Source organism: Pituophis catenifer, unplaced genomic scaffold (genome assembly GCF_029215685.1).
Source record: "Pituophis catenifer annectens isolate HBS135680 unplaced genomic scaffold, rPitCat1.0.hap2 SCAF_9, whole genome shotgun sequence".
Taxonomy (NCBI): Eukaryota; Metazoa; Chordata; class Lepidosauria; order Squamata; family Colubridae; genus Pituophis; species Pituophis catenifer.
In genome coordinates this window covers 23,669,743-23,693,837 of record NW_027256889.1, presented here as the reverse complement: position 1 = coordinate 23,693,837, position 24,095 = coordinate 23,669,743, and the positions used below count along the sequence as shown (strand labels likewise).

Sequence of the window (24,095 nt, the reverse complement as noted above, 5' to 3'; positions counted from 1 at the left end):
AATTCTATACAAAGTTATATGCTAGTGATACAATTCAAGGTAAAGACATAGACAGATATTTACAGGAGGAGAATATTCCTGTAATTACATCAGAGCAGAGAGAAGGATTGAACCGACCAATAACTTCGGAGGAAATTATTTTAGCAATTAAACAGTTGAAGGGGGGTAAAGCTCCAGGCACAGATGGATTGACAGCTGTTTATTATAAAAATTTGCAGTTAGAAATGGTAGAACTGCTTAAAGAACTATTTCAAGTCGGAGGAGATGTACCCCCTTCTTGGAGAACAGCTTTTATTTCATTGATTCCAAAGGAGGACCAAGATCATAGTCAACCTAAGAATTATAGGCCAGTATCGCTTTTAAATACTGATTATAAGATTTTTGCTAAAATACTAGCAAATAGGTTAATGGTAATTATGCAACAAATGATTCATAATGACCAATCTGGATTTATAAGTGGGAGACAAATGAAAGGTAATGTAAGACAAATTGTAAACTTATTGGAATATCTGGAAAGGAACAACCAAGTCCCTGCAGCGCTTATCTTTTTGGATACGGAGAAGGCATTTGATCGATTGAATTGGCAATTTTTATTGAAAATAATAGAAAAGATGCAGTTTGGAGAATACTTTACACAATCTATTAGAGCAATATATCAGAGACAAACAGCACAAATAATAATTAATGGTGGTTTAACAGAAACTTTTAAAATTGAAAAAGGAACAAGACAGGGATGCCCTTTATCACCATTATTGTTTATTTTAACTTTGGAACCTTTATTGAATAAAATACGAGGGTCAAATAAAATAAAGGGAATTAAAATTAGACATCATGATTATAGATTAAGAGCATTTGCAGATGACTTGGTTGTTACCTTAACTCAACCAGTACAATCAGCTATAGGTTTAATGGATATAATTAGCCAATATGGACAAATGTCTGGATTTAAAATAAATAAACAAAAAACAAAGATAATAACTAAAAACACGATGGCAAAGCAAAAAGAAGAACTAGAAAGACTAACAGGATTTGATAAAAAGGTGGATAAGACCTTTAAAAGCCATATATTAAGGAATGCCTTGTTATGAGTTTGGAAAAAGTATCAATATAAGTTAAATTATAAGATACCTATATGGGCAATACCCAGACATGCGATAGAGAATATAAGTGTAGAACAAAAGAAAGAGGTGATTACTTATAAAAAGCTTCTTAAAATGCAAGGGGGGGTATTGCAGTTAAAATCTTTAAATGCATTAAAAGAAGAAAGAATAATTCAAACTTGGTTTCAGTATGGTCAGTTGCAAGCTAGATGGAAAGAAGATCAGAGAATTGGTATCATGTAGAACGAGGAAAATTTGGTAAAACAAATTAGAGACCAAGGTCAAATGCATATAAAAAGATTATACAATGTATTGATAGAAATAGATTCAGAAACGGAATTAGTTAAGGATTGTATGATAAAATGGGCACAAAATATTCAGGAACCAATAATGATGGAAACTTGGGAAAAAATATGGGTTAGAAACGTAAAATTTATGCAAGCACAAAATTTAAGAGAAAATTTTTATAAAATGTTCTGTAGATGGCATTTAGATCCTAAAAAGTTGGCTTGTATGTATCTGAATTTACAATCTAAGCGTTGGAGATGTGATTGTGATGATGCCATTTATTATCACATATAGTGGACTTGTAAAAAGGTTAAAGCATTTTGGATTAAAATATGGTGGATTATCCAATATATTCTTAAAAAGAAGATAAAGTTTACTCCACAATTTGGCAGAAATGGCAAAGATTTCGGCATATTTGAAAGATCACTCACAAGAAAGATATATATCAGAATGGAGAAGATAGATTGATTATATTCAAAACAAATATTGGACTAAAAAGTATCAAATAGCTTATGAATGAATAGAAAAATTAAGAGTATTTATGCTTAGTTAGTAAAAGGGGAGTTAAAGTGTGAAAGGGGGAATAGGAATCCTTAGTTTATTAGCTTAGTTTAGCATATGATTGTTAATTGTTATACCCTGTATTTTGTTCTGGGAAGTTCGGGGGGGGGTAAGGAAGGGAGGGAGGGATGGGGAAATACTTGTAATTTTTTTTTTGTTTTTTCTTTCTTTCTGTAAAACTCTTTAATAAAAAAAAAGTTTTTTACTACCGGTTCTGTGGGCGTGGCTTGGTGGGTGTGGCAGGGGAAGGATACTGTAAAATCTCTGTTCCCTCCCCAATCCAGGGGAAGGTTACTGCAAAATCCCCATTTCCTCCTGATCAGCTGGGACTTGGGAGGCAGAGAATAGATGGGGGCGGGGCCAGTCAGAATTTTTACTACCAGTTCTCTGAGCTACTCAAAATTTCCGCTACCAGTTCTCCAGAACTGGTCAGAACCTGCTAAAATCTACCTCTGAATGGTATGTGAGGAAATCATTTTGTGGATATTTGGGACTCTTTAATATTTTCTGTTTTATTACACTTTTCTGAAAGTATGTCTTACTTTGCAGTTAGTTACTGTTTTCATCTTTAAAAAATCAAGCTGGAAAAAAATGAATTGTAACCATTATTCAATAAAGATGAAACATTTTTTAGGAAACTGTGCTGCTCCTACAGATTAACAATGTAATCCTGCACAGAAATAAGAGCCATTACTTCTTACTAGAAAGTAAGCAGGTGCATTTGCTGGGAAGTGCAGCCTTAGTCAGTTCTATTTGCCTGCCTCCAGTCATCCTGGAGTTAAGAAGCCATGATGCAGAATTGCAGTCCATTAAATAATGTAAGAATTGACTTGGTAGATCAGATCAAGAGGCCATCTATGTGTCTCTCCATATGTGTCATCTATACGTCTCTCCTTATGCCCTCAGGAAATTGAGAAAAAAGATGTAAGAAGAACCTTCTCATATTAGGGCTCTCTCATTTAATATAAGCCATTTAAGACTAGAAGCCCCTGATAGTCTTATCTTTCATAATTCATGCTGCCTTTTCTTAAAGTCGTCTACATTTCTGATGGTCACCATCACATCTGCAAATAGAACATTCTGTGGTGTAACTATGGACATTGCTACCCAGTGACTGGTCTCTCTTCAGCAATTTTGTTAGTATCCCTGTTCCTGTTCTCTAGAGCTGGGAATGATGAAAATGAAAGGGGGGGGAAGGATATTTAGAATAGAATAGAATAAGGTAGGGTAGGGTAGGGTAGAATAGAACAGAATAGAATAGAATAGAATAGAATAGAATAGAATAGAATAGAATAGAATAGAATAGAATAGAATAGAATAGAATAGAATAGAATAGAATCTTTTATTGGCCAAGTTTGATTGGACACACAAGGAATTTGTCTTGGTGCATACGCTCTCAGTGTACATAAAAGAAAAGATACGTTCGTCAAGAATCATAAGGTACAACACTTAATGATAGTCATAGGGTACAAATAAGCAATCAAATCATATTAGGAAACAGTCAATATAAATCGTAAGGATGCAAGCAACAAAGTTACAGTCATACAGTCATAAGTGGGAGGAGATGGGTGATAGGAACGATAAGAAGATTAATAGTAGTGCAGACTTAGTAAATAGTTTGACAGTGTTGAGGAAATTATTTGTTTAACAGAGTGATGGCGTTCGGGAAAAAACTGTTCTTGTGTCTAGTTGTTCTGGTGTGCAGGGCTCTATAGCGTCGTTTTGAGGGTAGGAGTTGAAACAGTTTATGTCCAGGATGCGAGGGGTTTGTAAATATTTTCCCAGCCCTCTTTTTGACTCGTGCAGTATACAGGTCCTCAATGGAAGGCAGGTTGGTAGTAATTGTTTTTTCGGCAGTTCTAATGATCCTCTGAAGTCTGTGTTTGTCTTGTTGGGTTGCAGAGCCAAACCAGACAGTTATAGAGGTGCAGATGACAGACTCAATCATTCCTCTGTAGAACTGGATCAGCAGCTCTCTGGGCAGTTTGAGCTTTCTGAGTTGGCGCAGAAAGAACTTTCTTTGTTGTGCTTTTTTTTTTTTAGTTTGCCAATGTGATTCAGCTTGCAAACTATTCCCCTTCTCTGCATGTACCACCTAATACCATGAGTATGTAGTGAAAGAAGCAAATTCATTCATCAAATAAGACCTTAAGAATGGAGATGGGGGCATTTTAATGGAGTGCGGGAGTCTCGTCAGGTAGGACCAAAACAGGAATTCCCACCAATGGATAAATGCCTGCTCCAAAGCAACTTTCCTCCAGAGCAGAAGGTGAACTAATGATTGGCCCAGATTCTGAAGACCTATAGAAGCTTCAAGGGAGCTTAGAAATACAGAGTGGCCATTTCTATCTCAGGTTAGTGCAGCCTTTGCAGATGGAAGAGACCACAATGATATGTAAGAATCTCTTTCTTCTACTAATTTAGAATCCCACCTCCCTATTTTATTTCAATTGAGGATTTTTTTTTAACTTCAGCATGATTTTAGATATCATGTCCCACTTATTCTGGATTTCTTTTCAAGTTTTAAAAACCCCAAGCACTGTAGTAACACCCTAAAAATTCTAGATGTGCTCAAGAAGTTTACTTAGGCTTGGCTAGAAAATACAGCAAAGGATAATGCAAAACTCCTAGAGAAGATTGAACAAGAATTCTTTCAATTCTCTGAACTTTGCATTAAAAAAGAGACAACTTCTCCTCTGCTTGATTGGATACCTCCAGTTTTCCCTCATACAAAAGGCATTTATGATATAAAAAGGTTGGCATGAATTATGAAATACTTTGCATAGACTAAGTTCAGTAGAAAGATGTCTCTTTATCTCAATTTTATCCTCCCTTGAGGTTTTCATGACTCTATTAGTAAGGCACCAAGCAGGTATGGTGCTTTCTAGTTGTTCGAAGCAAACAAAAATGAACAAAAAGTAAACAAGCATTTTAAAGAAGCATTTGCATCTTCTGATCAAATGCACAGGAAATGTAGGGATTTTATTTATTCATTTTTTTCCTATTAATAGTGCAGAAAATTCAGTTGATTAGTTTTGGAATTTAAACTCAGCTGATTACTTCAGGATGTCACATTTTTTTCATCCGGTTTTATAAACTACTTCAGGGACCATCTAAATAGATATTGTGCGGTTTTTTGCAATCCCAGAGATTAGAGGATGCTTAGACTTCTGATCCCATAAATGGTAAGAGAGCATGGAACTGAAGATAGATTTTCTCTGTGCTGGCTCCAACATTGTCAATTCACAATGTCGGCTGGCGGCCCCTAGCATGAGGGCATTCTCTGTGGCCGCACTGACCCTCTGGAATGGGTTACTCACCGGGCTCCGGACGGCCCCCAACCTCCGCACTTTCTGCGCCGACCTGAAGACATGGCTTTTTCAGCAAATTCCCTGATCTGCCGCGAGGTTTTAATTGTCTGGGGATTTTAAATTAGCTTGTTTTAGCATTTTTATTGTTATGTTGTTTTTATTTTGTGAGCCGCCCTGAGTCCTACGGGAGAAGGGCGGCATATAAATATGATAAAGTAAATAAATTTGTTACAGGCCTTCCATAGAATATTAAAACCTTCTTATTAAGACAGATTTTGAATTTTAGCAATTATCTTGCACTGTTTTGAGATTTTGTAAAAGAAATTTTAACATTACATTTTTTTAAATATATTTTACCAGTTTATGCAGTTTTGTGTTCACATTGGTCAGAATCTTGGGAAGTGATAGACACAGATATAAAATAAGTATGAAATGCTCTAACAATACCTCCCCCATTATCATTAAGAATTAAGGAGAATTTTCCTGACAATTAGAACAATTAATCAGTGCAACAATTTCCCTTCAGAGCACTTATCTTCGCTACTAGTTCACTATCATGACCGCGCCTGTGCGTGCATTGCACATGTATCACTTCTGCACATGTGCAGAACCTTCTGCGCATGCACAGACTATCCGTGATGATATCCAGGTGGGTGGGCAGAGATTCCTGCCGCCCCTATCAGTTCGTGCAAACCAGGGCGAATCGGTAGAAATCCACCACTGCTTCAGAGGTTGTAGGCACTCCAATACTGGAGGTTTTAAAGGAGAGATTGGATAACCATTTGTCTGAAATAGTACAAGTTCTTGCTTGAGAAGAGGGTTGGACTAGAAGCCCTTCAAGATCCCTTTCAACTCTGTTATTTGTTTTCTTCCCTCCATCAAAAACTAAGAAGCATTGTGCCTTCTCTTCCAAGCAGCAATTGTTCCACCACCAATCAATCACTTCTTTGTCTCACTTTGTTTCCCCTCAAATTTATGGGACATTTCAGAAAAGGGGATTTCTAATTTCCTCTCAAACCATAACCCTAGCTTTAGCACAGTAAGCTAAAGCATTTCTCCTCGCCTTGCACCCATTCACAGACTCTGTCCGGTTTATTTGTTTGGAATAAATTCCCATAGGTGAAAGAGAAAAGCTGATGGCATGGGAATATCTTAACGAGAACTCTTTTGACTTGTCTCTTTGAAAGAGCAATTTTTTTCCCCTCCTGACGCACTGAGTGCTTCATCCTCAATCATCTCTCTATGCATAATTCATCCATCTGTCCATCCATCTTTAAGTAAAGACTGAACACAGCTACTTTACGTTGAGAGGGGAACTGGTAATGGCATTAGCTTTTCCCATAATTCAATCTTGGCACAATCTCATGTACTTGTTTTTCCAGGCAGTTAGCCTGATGTAGTTTGAGTGATTGCTCAGTCGATGCGTTTTTGAGCCTCCAGTTATCCTGAGTAAGAGGGACCCAAGAGCCCAATGGGGTCACCTCCAGTCCAGGATAATTGCTCAGAAGTCTCTTGAAGCAGCAGCAGAAACATTGTGGGGTCTGCAAAAACAGATCACTCCATAGCAACTCTTGATTTTTAGCCTGGTCTAGAAACCTCTTTAAATTGTACAGTTTTGCAGTATTTATATGTATTTGTATTTATTATGGCTGTTCACCGCCCTGAGTCCTTCGGGAGTAGGGCGGTATACAAATATGAAAAATAAAAATAAATAAATAAAATTTACAGTTGTGTACACATTATGACTAGATTTGCTTCTATGATGATGATGGCGATTTTTAAGTCATGCAAAGCAAAGGATTCTAGAAACTGAAACCCAAATCTTTGGTAAGTTTAATGAAAAGAAGTTTAATTAGTTTAATGAAAAGAAGGACTAGGGATGACATGATAGCAGTGTTTCGATGTCTAAGGGGCTTCCACAAAAAAGAGGGAGCCAAGCTATTCTCCAAAGCACCTGAGGGCAGGACAAGAAGCAATGGATGGAAACTAATCAAGGAGAGAACCAACCTAGAACTAAGGAGAAATTTCCTGACAGTTAGGACAATTAATCAGTGGAACAACTTGCCTTCAGAAGTTGTGGGAGCTCCAACATTGGAGTTTTTAAGAAGAGATTGGCAACCATTTATCTGAAATGGTATAGGGCTTCCTGCTTGAGCAGGGAGTTGGACTAGAAGACCTCCAAGGTCCCTTCCAATTCTGTTATTCTGTATTCTAAGTGGTTTGATCTGGAAAAAAAAACTTTTATCCAAAAATGGCTAAAGTATCACATGGACTCTAATAATCTGAAGCTCTTCAGTTATAGATGATCAGGGAGAACTGTGACTCTGTCCTTACTTATAGTAACCTAGACCTAACAAGAACCCACACTATCAATCTCTTTCTCCTGCCAGCAATTCTGTAATCTCGCTTCTTGCATCATAACTTCTCTGGCCCTGCTGACTGCCAGCCAACTAGATAGCAAGCTGGATGCATGCCCTGGTCTAGCAATAGAAAGGCTCTTTTGGAAGAATCTTTTGGAAGAAGAAAATTTCTTTTTAGCCGTACCTTAGGACAATAATTGTAAATGGAGACTTGGGATAGTTAAAATCAGGAATTCTGTAATCAAGCAATAAATCCAAAGGAGACATAGGAGGGTATGGCAAAGTGAGATCAACACAACAGAACTGAGGCTTCAAAAATTGTTCTCGATGTTTTCTTCCAGAGAGTGAAACCAATGAAGTACCATGTTTTCCCGAAAATAAGACCCTGTCTTATATTTTTTTGAACCCCGAAATAAGCACCTAATTTTCGGGGAGGTCTTATTATTTTGAGGCACGTGGAGCAAGATGGGGCTCCTCTTGCCATCTAACCTGATTTCTAGCTCTGTGTTTAAATATTTTCAAGAGGGCTTATTTTCGGGGGAAGGCTTATCTTAGTGCATGTGCTCAAAAGCCCGATTGGGCTTATTATCAGAGGATGTCTTATTTTTGGGGAAACAGGGTAGCTAGGTTCAGACTCCACCCAATTAAATTATGTTACTCCTTAGAGTCTGTTCTTCTGCTGGCCTGCTTCTTGGAAGCCTCTCTGACCTGGGGACTCAACCCTCTATTCTTATATCTTTAAAACATGCCTCTGCTTGGAACTGGGTGGCTGAACCTCAGAGACTGAGAGGTGGTCCATGGATGCCAGCAGAATCCTGCAGTTTGGTGGACCCACCTCTGCCAGAGTAGAATTACTGGATCTAACCCTGCTAGAATCATCCCACACCAGGTCTATAGTCACTAGATGCCCCTAGCTCCACTCCCTCCCCCCTCCTCCTCCTTTGAAAACTAGTTGAACAGAATTTTATCTAAAGAACCTTAAAGTTGTCCTTAGTTGTTCTGGTGTTACGAGTTGTGTCCCCCTCCTTTCAGGAGATAACAAGTAATGTCAATTTGGCCACGGGTGCAATGTGAAGTCATTCACCAACTATTTGGTCAGTGTTGCCATCAGGTGACTCTTATGAAATGGGAGGAGCCCAAAAACAACTTTGCTTCCACTGCTTCCTCATGCAGCCTTTTCTACACCGGTTGTTCAGGCTGCTTTTCGGTACAGGTTTAACATCCCTTTCTCCAGTTTTCCCTTTTGGGGAAGATGCTCAGGTGGTCACTTTGATATAGTGGAAGAAATTGATTATCTAGACCCATTTCAGTTAAGTTTCAGACCAGGATTTAGCATGGAGATAGTCTTGGTTGTAACAGGGATGCGGTTACTTAGTAGCTAAGATGCTGAACTTGTCGATTGAAAGGTCGGCAGTTCAGAGTTCGAATCCCTAGTGCTGCATAACGGGGTGAGCTCCCGTTACTTGTCCCAGCTTCTGCCAACCTAGCAGTTCGAAAGCACGTAAAAAAATGAAAGTAGAAAAATAGGGGCCAACTTTGGTGGGAAGGGAACAGTGTTCCATGCACCTTTGGTGTTTAGTTATGCTGGCCACATGACCACAGAGACGTCTTCGGACAGCGCTGGCTCTTTGGCTTTGAAATGGAGATGAGCACTGCCCCCTAGAGTCAGGAACGACTAGCACGTATGTGTGAGGTGAACCTTTAACTTTACTAGTCTTGGTTGTGCTTGTAGATAACCTGGGGCAAGGCCTTCGATCCCCAAAGCATGTCCTCTTTGTCACAGCATCTTCCCTATGGAATAAGATTCGCCCTGGTATTTGTGTGACTCCCACTGCATGCTGGAAAGCCTTAAAGACCTGGCTATTCTCCCAACAGCCAGGTTTAGGGTAGTTGAGGCACGGCTGGATTATGTGTGGATATGACAGATTGCATCTACCTTCAATTGTTTATTCTTTTATAATTATTGTATTCTGATTTTTATGCTGCTGCTTTTATTATATAGCACCCAGAGTCCAATTGGAGCTGAACAGTGCCTAAACAGAGTAAATTCTGCAATTACACAAACCCTCCTATAGCTCTTTTTGAGCATACATCTAGTGAACTTCTAGATTGTGCCTGTGAATGACAGTTGTTCAGAATCAAGTTTTGACAAATGCCTACCCCCCACCAGTCTAGCCATTTGTCAATCCTTGCCTCTTCCTCTACCCCAATTCTCAGACCATGTTAAGTGACTGATGGATGATATGATGGGCTCCTCTAATTCTGAAGCTAACATTGATAACCTAGTACACTCTCAGCCTGTAGTTCAGGAGGCAATTGTCTGTCAGCCACCTGAGAGAGTCAAACACAACAGGAATGGCCGCTAATTCAAACAGCAAAAATTATAGGCTGGCAGCAAAAGAGGAGTGAGCAGCAGCCATCAGCACGGTTCCTCATATTAGGTAAAGCCAATAATTCTGGGCAGTGGTGGGTTTCAAATTTTTTTACTACCGGTTCTGTGGGTGTGGCATGGCTTGGTGGGTGTGACTTGGTGGGCGTGGCAGATGAAGGATACTGTAAAATCTCCATTCCCACCCCACTCCAGGGGAAGGATACTGTAAAATCTCCATTCCCACCCCACTCCAGGGGAAGGATACTGTAAAATCTCCATTCCCACCCCACTCCAGGGGAATGTTACTGCAAAATCCCTATTTCCTGGAACTTGGGAGGCAGCAAATAGACGGGGACGGGGCCAGTCAGAATTTTTACTACCGATTCGCCAAACTACTCAAAATTTCCACTACCAGTTCTCCAGAACTGGTCAGAACCTGCTGAAACCCACCTCTGATTCTGGGTCTTGTCTTAGCATGCTCTTAGTGTGTTCCAGATTGCCCCTTCTTGAAAACAATTTTTCACTATGGACTTCTGTTTCCTTATTTTTGTTTTTTTCTATTCATTCCCCTGCAAATGGATTCTTAACTTACGACCCATGGATTGGCTATTTTCTCTTAGCTCTAGACTATTAGAATGAAATGGATCTCTTCTTCATGGCTGAATTTAAATCCCAGCTATGAGTTACAGGCAACAGCTTCTTTCTCTGCAGATGTTTACAGATAATTTACAGCTCCTGAGCTCTAATGTTATCTGCTTATTTATGGTCAGGTTAATCGACATATTGGAAAGATGCTAATTGACTCCTGTTTGTTTACCACACCACCTAGTGTAGGATGGCTGGTGACATTTGCTGGGAGGGAAGAAAAACAGCTGGGAAAATCTAATTTTTGTTCTTAAATGCCCAGTAAATAAAGAACAAATATACTAGGATAGGGGTTGCCAGTTGGGACAGCCAACTTCATCTTGGTATAACTTTTTAAAACTGGGTCGAAAACTGGTACACAGCAGTTAAACTGAGTTACAAATAAAAATACAATACCAAGGCATTTCTCTCCACCTTATAAGCAACAGTTAATCTGAAAAGTACTTGAAAACAAAAATATAATTGCCATTTTTTTTTTGGCTACAAACTACACAGAATTGGGTAGTATCCCCATTCAACATGCTGAAAAAATATGTGTCAGCCTCTATGTATGTGCTTGCTATCGGCTGCCATAATAACTGGGGGGGGGGATATATAGGTGTTTGGGAGGAGGAAGTGAGCTGGTGGAGATGTCTCCTGAAAGGGAGCAAAAGGGGGGAATTTTCTCATCGTCTTCAGCACAGCTGAATGGAGTTGCTGATAGTCCGCCAAGGTCAACCGTTCTGGCATACCAGAGGGATGGGACCATCTGAAGATGTATCTCACATGATGCCTTGGGGAGCTGGGGATTGGACATTCAGCCAGGGTCCTTGGGGGGAGGGATTTGGAAATACTTCCAATATGTAATTTTCACGCCTATTGCCTCAGATCTTGCTTTCCTTTTGTTGCATTCAGTTCATTCTCAGTAAAAGTACCTTTCTCTACAAACATGGAGTCGGGGTTTTCCTTTCCTGAGTTTTGAACGGGGGCACGCCTGACAATATGTTACTAAAGACATATTCAGCAAACAGACTGAAGCATGACATGTTTTTCCCCCCCAAAAAAGTAAAATTCTGAGTAACGCACATGGGATATCTGCTATGGGGAGATGGGAGCTAACAGATGGTTACAATGTTCATAGCCAGCAAATTCTGAATTGATGGTAGGGACCAAATACTGAATTGAATATGAGGGTAGATACAGGCAGAAGGAGGAATGTGAATAAAGACAAACAGCTCTTCATCCCTGAAGAACTATAAAGAGGGAGATCTGCAGAAGAATATGGCTGAGCTAGGAGCAGGATTCTGCCCAAGCCGGTCGCCTGTTCTATTAGTGGGTAGGAATGACATGTCAACAAAGACTCAAGGAGACCACAAATATCTTGACAGCAATGATGAAAATCCTGCCATCCTCAATTCTGTTGACGTATATGTCAAATGGAAAGCCTTCATCACGTGTATCACACAATCATAACATATGAATAAGTTAGTAGAAGAAGCTTATTGTCATCAGCCTTCCTCGTGGGGAAGTCATATTTACTTACAGTAATGGTTTCATTATGGAATCTGAGTTATCTTGTATGTGTGCTGTCAAAGTTAATAGCAGTCATTTGTTATGCCTTTGGTGCCATAGGGAGAAAGAAAGGAAATGTAGATTTTCCATCTTTAAATAAATAAACACATTTTTTTTCAGCTGCACAGAATCTATGGCACAACCAGTGGCAGTTTCCTAGCTCTCGTTTCCTCCCACCAAAGTAAGACACCTGGCAGCCATTTAAAACCATACTAGATGACTGAAATTCATTAACTAACAAAGTCAATATATGGGAAAATAAAAAGTGATGCTCAACCTACAATCACTAGAATTCATGAGTTCTACAATAGATCTACAATGGAGCTTCAACATCTCCAAGAGCATTCTAGAATAGCAGCCCAAGACCACAGATCTCAAACTTGTAGAATTAGCAGCTGAGGACTCTAAAGAATGACCTTTGTACTGTACGTACATGTAAGAATGTAAAATGATCCTGATCATTTGGCTTTCATTTGGTTTACATTTAGATAGAAATTAATCCATTTTGCAGTTGATCAATATCTAGTCAGGACATAATTTTCCTTTATTCCTAAATTCTTTATTTAAAAAATCTATTGGAATTTGCTCCAAACCATACTCACAAATGCAACTATTGTAGAGCTGTATACATTAAATGACTTGCAGAGCTTATTTCTGTTCGATAGAAATACATACTATATTCATATGTGAAAAAAATATGATCTTTTAGGCACAAATAGACAGGAATGAACAACCATTAGAAGGTTGGGGATTTAATTTAATTTAAACATTTTTGGAAATCCATGGACCATAATGGGTCACTAGACAAAGATGGAATTCTCTGGGGTTTTTTGAGGGGCAGGGGAGAAGCTTTTTAAACGTTTATTGTATGAGTTTCCCATCTCCGATCAGAGGCAGTTTATAGGTCTGCAAAGCATAGCTGACTAGGGAATTCTGGGAGTTGAACTCCATACATCTTAATGTTGTCAAGTTTGAGAAATACTGTTCTAGATAGTTAATCCTTGAACAAAGAACTGGTAAATAATATCCCTGAAAGCCAAGTGAAAAATGGCTGATTCCACCAGAATGGAAATTTCAACAATGCTCTGTATCTTCAGAATGTGAGGCCATCTCAGAAACATATTCAGCAAACAAAAATGACTGTGAAAAACTCTTAAAGGAATCCCACGTTTGCATACTAATTAAGCCCAAACAAAAAGATAGAAAGAAACTTCTACTTACACATAAAGCACACTTTTCTGGTCTCCAACCTGGCCTCCATCTCCCACAGTTAATGTATCATATCCTCTCTCCAAGTCAAATTCTTCAAAATTAAGTTTGATTACCTATCAAAGACAGAAAGTATTAGGCTGGTTGATTCAATTGTTAAGGCAGAATCAGTTCATGCAACAGACACCATAAATAGGCAACATTCTTTTATAGTGGCAGGATTTTTAGTCCTGACTGGAAGATTCTCAGGTTCATTTCTCCAAAGCACAACAATAATGTAATAGACCTTTAGCAAACTACATCTGATGGTATGACTCAGTGCATAAAAAACTGTTCTAAAATTGAACATGTGAGAAAATGTGTTATGTAAGTGCTTAGAAAGGTCACACCAGGAACCAACTCAAATGAACCTCCCAATATACAGATGCCATACCAGAGGTGGGTTTCAGCAGGTTCTGACCAGTTCTGGACAACCGGTAGCGGAAATTTTGAGTAGTTCAGAGAACCGGTAGTAAAAATTCTGACTGGCCCCACCCCCATCTATTCTCTGCCTCCCAAGTCCCAGCTGATTGGGAGGAAATGGGGATTTTGCAGTATCCGTTCCCTGGAGTGGGGAGGAAATGGAGATTTTACCTTCCCCTAGATTGGGGTGGGAATGGAGATTTTACAGTATCCTTCCCCACCCACCAAGGCACACCCATAGAACTGGTAGTAAAATTTTTGAAATCCACCACTATGCCATACCTGGAATCTAAATCACATTGTTTTCATAGATTTCAGCTGACTCAATATGTACAATGATTTAGAGTAAGGATGAAGAATTTCTGATCCACTAAGATTTCCCACCAAACCCATAGAGTAGCAACTGAAGCTTTGTTCCATCAATCCTTCATTGGAGAAACATACTATCAACAAGATTTTGCTGAAAGATTCCAGTGTCTGGAAACTAATAAATGAAGGTGATTTCAGATGAGAATAGATTCAATTATCATTTGCTTTGTCCAGCCCATCTAGTTTATAAAAAGAGAATCTGCACAGTAACAGTAACAGAGTTGGAAGGGATCTTGGCTTGGAGGTCATCTAGTCCAACCTCCTGCTCATACAGGAGACCTATACTAGGGATTCAAACCACCGACCTTTCTGATTGAATGAAGATGCTATCATTTGCCATGTGAACAAGAGTTTGATGTAACACCAGTCTGATCTAGGACCCATGGTTTTGATACTGTGCATGGAAATAACTGAGTAGAGTTCTCCTTAAATAATTTGATAGTGATCTCCAAATTAAATAAGGGTGGAGATGGGAAGGAAGGGTTTAGGATCAGTTATGATTATTCATTCATGTTTTGATTCAGTTATTATGCTGAGATTGTAATGGACTCTTTTTCCTATTGAAATAGCAACCAGAGCCTTTTCTTTAATCATTACGATGCTGGTAGAAATGACATAATCCAGAATTGGCAAGTTTTTATTTTCAAAGCTGACTTCTGCATTTCCATGAGGTTTTCTGGATTTTTATGTTTGTTAATGAGCAGTTGAGGTTGAAATGGTGGCTAAGCAGTAGCAAGAATTGAATGCATTTTCTCGGACTTCCACATTTCATTTCTTTCTTTTTGATACCCTCCTGTTTCTGACAGCCTTTTCTTCCTTCCACCTATAGACCGTTGGGCAGATCGCTTTTGTCAAAGTTGATCTTTTGCAGGCTGTTTCTAAAACTGGGCTGTGAGTTGCATTAAATTAAATCCCAGCTATAATTTAAAATACATATTGTTCCTCTGTTTTGTAGTTCATCGCTCAGTTAATTGTTATGAATGTGCATGCAACTGAAACATCAAATTAACCTTGGTGTCACGGTGATGTTCTCCTTAAAGGTGCCATAAAGAAATGTTGACTTTGTTAACAAATCAATGTGTTAACTAAACAATAGATCTGATTCTATCTTTATATTGAAAGAGACATTTTCTAAAGTGGAAGTAAGTAAATGTTGATTTAGAAACCCTGGAAGAATTCTCTTATGGGCTGAAAGAGAAGAAGATGACGAATGGAGATGACAAATATTCATAGCCGATTTCATAACCGTCCTACCACAATTGAATAAGTTTATTCTGTTGATACACTTTTAATCTGCATAGTCATGTTGAACCATGACGGTTCTGATCTAATGTTTGAATTGGAAATTGAATAGGCAGTGGTACATTTTTTTTTTTTATAATTGAAAAGGGATGAACTTAAGCCAGCTTTAAAATTAAGTTACAAACATATACATTTCCATATTAAATTACTAGGCATGGTTAAAGATGCTATGAAATAAAACCCTGCTATTTTGAATAAAAACAAATGATATTGATAAAAAAAGACAGCCAATCCCTGATTTCACTTTTTCATTGGTGTATATGAAAATACTTTATTGGCCTAGGGGACCAAAAAGCAGACTGTGGAAAAGCAAAATATCAGGACATAAATGAACATTTTCCTAATCCTGAATGAATTGGTTCTAATTGTTTTCAGAAGCTGTGCTTACACAGGGGACAAAGAAGCAGAAATTAAATTTAAAGTGAGGGATGGAAGAAGATGGATGAATAGGGATGCTAAAAACATTTGTTCAAGTTCTGCAACCCAACAAGACAGACACAGACTTCAGAGGATAATTAGAAGTGCAGAAAAAACAATGGCTACCAACCTGCCTTCCATGGAGGACCTGTATACTGCATGAGTCAAAAAGAGGGCTGTGAAAATATTTACAAACCCCTCGCATCCTGGACGTAAACTGTTTCAACTCCTACCCTCAAAATGACGCTATAGAGCACTGCACACCAGAACAACTAGATACAAGGACAGTTTTTTCCCCAACGCCATCTCTCTGCTAAACAAATAATTCCCTCAACACTTTCAAACTATTTACTAAGTCTGCATTACTATTAATCTTCTCATCGTTCCCATCATCCATCTTCTCCCATTTATGACTGTATGACTGTAACCTTGTTGCTGGTATCCCTAAGATTTATATTGATATTGTTTCCTGATTGCTTATTTGTAACCTATGTATCATTAAGTGTTGTACCTTATGATTTTTGATGAACATATCTTTTATTTTATGTACACTAGGGCATATGCATCAAGACAAATTCCTTGTGTGTCCAATCACACTTGGCCAATAAAAATTCTATTCTAAAACAACACTGAGGCAAAATTAAGAATTTCACCTACCATCTAGCAAATCATAGACTGAGTCACAGGAGATAGTTTTCCTTCTCCTATTTTACCATTTGTTTTCAGGCACAGTCGATACCATCTTTTTATCAAACAAAGCCAATTTAAGCTCTAAATCCTAATAAGTTACCACATTTGTTTGGTCTTCATTTTGGATTTCATCTTTTAGTGACTATGGTATAAATAACAGATTTTCTGACACTTAGCAAGCAACTGTAGGTGGTATTTTCAGCACATCTATGCACACCTGATAACTACACTCCTTGTAAGCCTGCTTGGTGTCCAGTCTGTGCATTTGTGCCAGTAAGAGTGATCAGTGATCACTATTTTACGTTGAAGCTGAAAATAAAGATACTGCCGATAGCCACATCGACATTCAATGCTCAGATAAACTGACACTGTGATCAATAGCTGAAATAAATCTTTGTCACAATATTTTCATTATTTGTTTCCTCCAAAAAAAATGTCTCTAATCTGAAGGATTCACCTTTGCCAAGTATCATCAGCCTGGGCGAAAAATATTAAAATCCACATAATGATGAAATAATGCAATTAATACAAAGAACAAAGGGTTGTCAAATGACATGCTTCATTAATTAAAGTACCCATTCATGTAAATTGCATTTTAACAAGTTTGACCCTAATTAAATAGCTGCTTAGATTTTAATACCACAGAACATAACAAGGTTTGGGAGTCTAAGAATTATTTATGTATTTCTCCCGCCCTCTTTCCTCCCTCCTCTGCTGTCTTCTTTGCCCTAGTTTTGTTTTTACTTTTAGTTAAAGGTTGAAAAATTATTTAATGACTTTATATTACAGGAAACCTCCTGGCCAAATGGATGACGAAACGCTTGTTTTTAAAAGCCACGGAGCCTTATTACACAGAAATAAGAAATTGGCCATAAAGTTTTAAATGGAACAACCTATTAATCTGTGGCAGGCTTTCAAACATTAATTTGAATATTGTAATACTATTTTTCATTTATTTATTTATTTTTGGAAGGGGTGCAACGGCTCAGTGGTTAAAGATGCTGAGCTTGTCGACTGGAAAGCTGATAGTCTGGGATCAAGACCCAAGTGCTACGCTGTTCCTCTCCTAGCTCCTGCCCACCAACCGGTAGCAGTTCAAAAGCATGCAAATGTGAGTAAATAAATACGCACCACTTGGGAAGGTAACAGCATTCCGTGCAACGATGAGTTTCAAAAATTTTTACTACTGTTTCTGTGGGTGTGGCATGGCTTGGTGGGTGAGGCTTGGTGGGCATGGCAGGAGAAGGATACTGTAAAATCTCCATTCCCATCCCACTCCAGGAGAAGGATCCTGTAAAATCTCCATTCTCTCCCCACTCCAGGGGAAGGATGCTGCACAATCTCCATTTCCTCCCAATCAGCTGGGTGGGACTCAGGAGGTAGAGAATAGATGGGGCGGGGCCAGTCAGAATTTTTACTACCGATTCTCCTAACTACTCAAAATTTCTGCTACTGGTTCTCCAGAACTGGTCAGAACCTGCTGAAACCCACCTCTGGTTCCGTGTGTATGTGATGCTGGCCAGATGACAACAGAAAATGAAAATGAGCACTACACTGTAGAGTTGGACATGATTGGACAGGGAAACTTTTACATTTTTTTTAAAAAAAATTGGTGTACATTCAATTCACTAAGTTGATTCCCGTGACTGCCTGAACAAATCCCTGCACTTTTTTTTTTTTTTTCAAGATTTCAGAAGTGGTTTTCCTGCTACCTAGGGCTGAGAGATTGTGACTTTCTATGTGCCTAAGATGAGAGTATCTCCCAATTTCTAACCTGCAGCCTTCACCAGTACATTAGACCAGCTTTCTACACTGTGATATATAATATTATGCATTTGAATATTCAGTTTGCTGACAGCTGATTGTCTAGTTATTGACAATCATCTTTCATTCATATGATTGCACTTCGTAGAGATTACTCTCCCATAGGTTCTGCAAACTAATTACTGAATCTGGGCTGTAAAATACTGGATGACCACTGGACCACTAGCAAAATATTTCCTGTTTGCTGTCATTTAGTGGTTTTCTGGATTTCTGAACTCACATCTGGAAGCTCTAACATTGGAACGATGGGATCTACAAGTCCCACACATCTCAAAAATATCAAGTTGAAGAAAGTCCGTTTTAGAGTTGAACTCGCATGTCTGCCAGCACTTATGGAATGTCTTAACACTTATGAAATGTGCTACATGGAATCAGATCAGTGACCTATTTAATTCACTATAATAGTGTAGGCTTTCACAGTTGGCATTCAACAAAGTGGTCATGAGCTTTCAGGCTGAGTGGTCATGGTCTAGTTTTCTTTTGATCTGCTGATGGGTATGAGCTCTTCAGAGATACACCACAGAGAACGTCATGCTGCTTCTGAAGATGCCAGCCTGGTGAAATGTTAGAAAGCTAGAATGTGATCATTCAGCCTGAAAAGTCATTGTTTAGTTGAGTGTTTCTCTAATTCCCAGCCAGCATTCTGGGAACTGAAGTCCACCCATCTTAAAGTTACTTGTATGGGGAGACCTGAAGTAGAGAAAAGCATCGGTTAGTGCAGGGGTCAGCAACTTGCGGCTCTGGAGCCGCAGTGGCTCTTTGACTCCTCTGCTGCGGCTCCCTGTCACTCAAAATATGCATCACAACCGCCAATGTGCAACACCTGCCAGCCCATGATTTATTGAGCTTTTCAAACCCCCCGGTAGGCCAACCACGGATAAATCCAAGAAAAGAAAAGTTTCAGAAGAAAACAGAACATTTAATTCAACTACATATGCTAGTTTTGTGGCCGCTCAAGAAATAGTCAGGCACAGGAAGGATTTTGTGGTTCCCGGTGTTTTCTTTTCTGTGGGAAATGGATCCAAATGGCTCTTTGAGTCTTTAAGGATGCAGACCCCTGGGTTAGTGTCAGTTTTGAGGTGCCTTTCAATGGATAAGTTGAGGATGACATCAAGAGCCTTCTGCTTGTAATTTAAGTAAATTTAGCCACTGGTGCTTGTAAGATATGGTTTATGGCTAAGTGTGATCTGTGAATCCAATCTATCAGTCTATTCACTAAACTATGCTGAAGCAAACCAAGATTCAGCTAAAGGGCAAGAATAGTTTTCTACTGAATTTGCGACAAGTGCATCTGTTGTGTTTGCTATTTGGAAATGGGTATTTTTAGCCTGCTACATTGTTGTCTGATAGAAACAGCCACCCGTGGGGGGAAAAAAAAATCAGGATACTAAGTTATTCTAATAGAAGTGAATTCAGCACATGATTTGTATTCTTTATTCAGCCTTGGTTTTCAGCTACACATTTCTGCAACCCCAGCAGAATCTTGGGACACCAATAAAATGTTCAAAGGAATTGATTTGTTTTTCTCCACCCCCCTATTTTCTCTATCTCTCCTCTGCCTTGTCTGGCTGAAAGAAAAAGAAAAAACCCACAGGACTTTGAGGAACATCCCAAGCCATTTAAATGCTGGGAAATGCTACCGACGTCAGACTTGAAACAGCTCTTTGCACTAATAGCAACAAGCAGGATGCTGCCAAGAGGCTGTTTTTGACCTTTTAAAAAAAACATCAAGGCAGATTTGGACCAATCATCTAATTCCCAGAAACACGCATTAAGAAAGTGAAGGGCGTGGAAGTAGAAAACATGAAACACGCCAAGAACAATTTTGCTAGGGCAACAGCTGGTGTAGTTGGATTAGCAAAAAAAGCAACTCCTATATTTGCTTCTTCTCTTCCTCTGCCTTTGTGAAGGAACATTTTCCCTCTACATAACCAAGTTGTCATGAGTCAGAAATAGATGGAGGGAAATGTTTTATCCCTGTGGGTTGCCCAACTGCCACTTCCAGGGGGAGGCCTTCACTTTATGAGAAGAAGAAGAGAAAACGTTCCTGCATTTGGAGGGCAGGTAAAATGTGATGGGGACTAATAGGCTGGGGTCCCAAGAAGGGGAGGGTGCATTCCAGGAGTGAAATCCAGCAGGTTCTGACAGGTTCTGGAGAACCGGTACAGAAATGTTGAGTAGTTCGGAGAACAGGCAAATACCACCTCTGGCTGGCTCGAGAGTGGGATGGGAATGTGGATTTTGCAATATCCAGGAGTGGGGTGGGAATGGGGATTTTGCAGTATCCTTCCCCTGGAGTGGGGAGGGAATGGGGATTTTGCAATATCCTTCCCCCAGGAGTGGGGTGGGAATGGGGATTTTGCAGTATCCTTCCCCTGGAGTGGGGGGGAATGGGGATTTTGCAATATCCTTCCCCTGCCATGCCCACCAAGCCACACCATGCCCACCAAGCCACGCTCACAGAACCAGTAGTAAAAAAAAAATGGATTTCACCACTGGCACATTCCCATGGAATAAGAGGCACTCAGTTGTGTGAGAGAAAGGGGGTGAAGACAGCCCCACCCTAATAATTCACAGAGTATGTGGTAGATACGGAGTGCTAAGGCTGGCAAGATTCTGTCTATAGGTGTGGAATAATAAAGAAATCACCTCGGAAGATTTCTTTCTTGGTTTTGGAGCCTAACAGAAAAGCACTGAATTCCAGAATCCCCAGTAATGTGCTTTCCTTTTTGTTCCCTTTCTTTTCTACCCCTCTTCCCTTTCTTATGGTTAGGGATCATATATTTATTATTATGGAATAAGCAAAGCCAGCACTTTCAGCCCATTTTGTTGTTGTTGTTGTTGTGGGGAAGGTAGCAGAGTCTTCTGAGATTTACCACCCTCTCTCTCACCTCGTAGGATGAAGCTGACGGGAGTGGCACAAGCTCAGCCAGAGATGCAACATATATAAAACACAGGCAAAGCTTTGATTACACTATCATGACTACCCAATGGTGAAATCCAAATTTTTTTACTACTGGTTCTGTGGGCATGGCTTGGTGGGCGTGGTGTTGCTTGGTGGGCGTGGCAGGGGAAGGATACTGCAAAATCTCCATTCCCACCCCACTCCAGGGGACAGATATTGCAAAATCTCCATTCCCACCCCACTCTGGGGCCAGCCAGAGGTGGTATTTGCCAGTTCTCCGAACTACGCAAAATTACCGCTACTGGTTCTCTGAACTGCTCAAAATTTCCGCCACAGGTTCTCCAGAACCTGTCAGAACCTGCTGGATTTCACCCCTATGACTACCGTCTTGGCTTTTTCCCCCTTATTATATGGACACCCCTGGTCTTACTTCAGATTATTTTTGAAAACCACCACAAACTTGAAGATGGAAGGATAAGGCCATGGGCAAAAGTATTCTAAACAAATAAGCAGTTGTGATGCAACTCTTTGCTATCTCCCTGATAAAATTATGTTCAGACCAAATTATATCAGCAGCAAAATAAATAAATAAATTGATACAATCAATAAATGTAAAGATTTTAAAGCATGAACAAGTGTAAAAACCATTTTAGTTGTAAATTAATATCCCCAGATACCTGACAGATAATGCAAGGGCCTTTCAATTAGAAATAGCAGAATGAATTGAAACAGGAAAAGAAGAAGATTAGATTATTGCTTGAACTGCTCAAAATCTTTTTTTTAAAATCTGAGTAAACAGACTGTTACATATCTGTCCGCCAATAAAATGTTGCTTAAATGCTGCTAGACTGAACAGATGGTCAGTAATCAAATATAGTTTGATATACAGTTACACTTACTTTCTTTGCTACAATCCTCATTCTATCTCTCAAATCCCAACTAGGGGTTGACTTGTTGGTCTGTATCAGTGTTTCTCAACTTTGGCCACTTTAAGAACTCCTAGAATTCCCCAGGCTTAGCCCAAGAATGATGCAGAACGATCAAGTCAGAGTTCAGTTCTTTATTTGCTTACACACAACAGACAGAATCTTGCCAGACTAAATCCTTACTACTCACACTCAACAAATATAATCTAGGTGATTCTAGCTATCTTAACCCTCTTCCACTGTGTCCTATCCAGCTCTAAATTGTGTTGCTTCTTGTCTCAGCTCCCCTCCTTGGCATGCATTCCCTCCTTGCAAAAAAACCCTGCTCCTTCACAATGCCTCCCCCTCCATAGGGACCATCAGGGCTGAAATCCAACAGGTTCTGGAGAACCAGTAGCAGAAATTTTGAGCAGTTCGGAGAACCGGTAGCGGAAATTTTGAATAGTTCAGAGAACTAGCAAATATCACCTCTGGCTGGCCCTAGAGTGGGATGGCAATGGAGGTTTTGCAGTGTCCTTCCCCTGCTACGCCCACCAAGCCACACCACACCCACCAAGCCACGCCCACAGAACCGGTAGTAAAAAAAAATTGGATTTCACCACTGAGCACCACACACCTCACAGGCTGGAAAATTCTGGGAATTGAAGTCCACACATTTTAAAGTTTCCAAGCTTAAGAAACATTGGTTTACATTGTCTTGTATAACATCGAAAACCCTTAACAGAAGTGCCTGCAAAGACTGATTGTTTTGGAAAATGATCTTCTGTCCCCAAAGACTAATTTCCTTTTCAGACAAGATCCAACATTTAGTTGCCCAATAATGCATCTAGGCTTGAAAATTCTGGGAATTGAAGTCCACACATCTTAAAGTTTTCAAGTTTAAGAAACATTGGATTATGTTGTCTTGTATAACATTGAAAATCTTTCTTAACAGAAAAGCCTGCAAAGACCGATTGTTTTGGAAAATGATCTTCTGTCCCCAAAGACTAATTTCCTTTTCAGACAAGATCCAACATTTAGTTGCCCAATAATGCATCCAGGCTTGAAAATTCTGGGAATTGAAGTCCACACATCTTAAAGTTTTCAAGTTTAAGAAACATTGGATTACGTTGTCTTGTATAACATTGAAAATCTTTCTTAACAGAAAAGCCTGCAAAGACCGATTGTTTTGGAAAGTGATCCTCTGTCCCCAAAGACTAATTTCCTTTTCAGACAAGATCCAACATTTAGTTGCCCAATAATGTATCCAGGCTTGAAAATTCTGGGAATTGAAGTCCACACATCTTAAAGTTTTCAAGCTCAAGAAACATTGGATTACGTTGTCTTGTATAACATTGAAAATCTTTCTTAACAGAAGAGCCTGCAAAGACCGATTGTTTTGGAAAATGATCTTCTGTCCCCAAAGACTAATTTCCTTTTCAGACAAGATCCAACATTTAGTTGCCCAATAATGCATCCAGAAGACTTACCTTGGCTGGATTGACTGCTGTGATCACCCACACACAGTATGCGTTGTTATCATACTGGACAGGATAATTAGGAGATGTGATAACACCACTGGGCCCTCGGAGGTACGTATCACACATTCTAGCTGTGGAGTTGGGGAAAAAAGAAGAAGAAGAAACAGGAAATCTATTTGTAGATGGAACTTTTGTTTGCAACATTCCTACTCTTAAGAGCCTAGAAAATGAAAGCAGTGTGGAAGGAGGTATATTTCTTTGTTTTACCATTTCTATCAGTCAAGTCATAGGATGGTAGAAAGGTTTCTCTTGGTATGCAAGAGAAAGAGGTTTTGCACAAAATG

At 39.4% G+C, this 24,095-nt stretch overlaps 1 protein-coding gene across 1 annotated transcript in view; it reads right to left on the bottom strand.

The window, feature by feature from the left end:
* Positions 1-24,095, bottom strand: part of CSMD2 (CUB and Sushi multiple domains 2) — an 819,526-nt gene that overhangs the window by 329,655 nt on the left and 465,776 nt on the right. Inside the window, exons 10-11 of the mRNA XM_070950069.1 lie at positions 23,761-23,882; positions 13,409-13,512 (exon numbers count right to left, since the gene is read on the bottom strand). Of these exons, the coding sequence (XP_070806170.1) occupies positions 13,409-13,512; positions 23,761-23,882 (226 nt within the window). The remainder of the gene's footprint in view (positions 1-13,408; positions 13,513-23,760; positions 23,883-24,095) is intronic.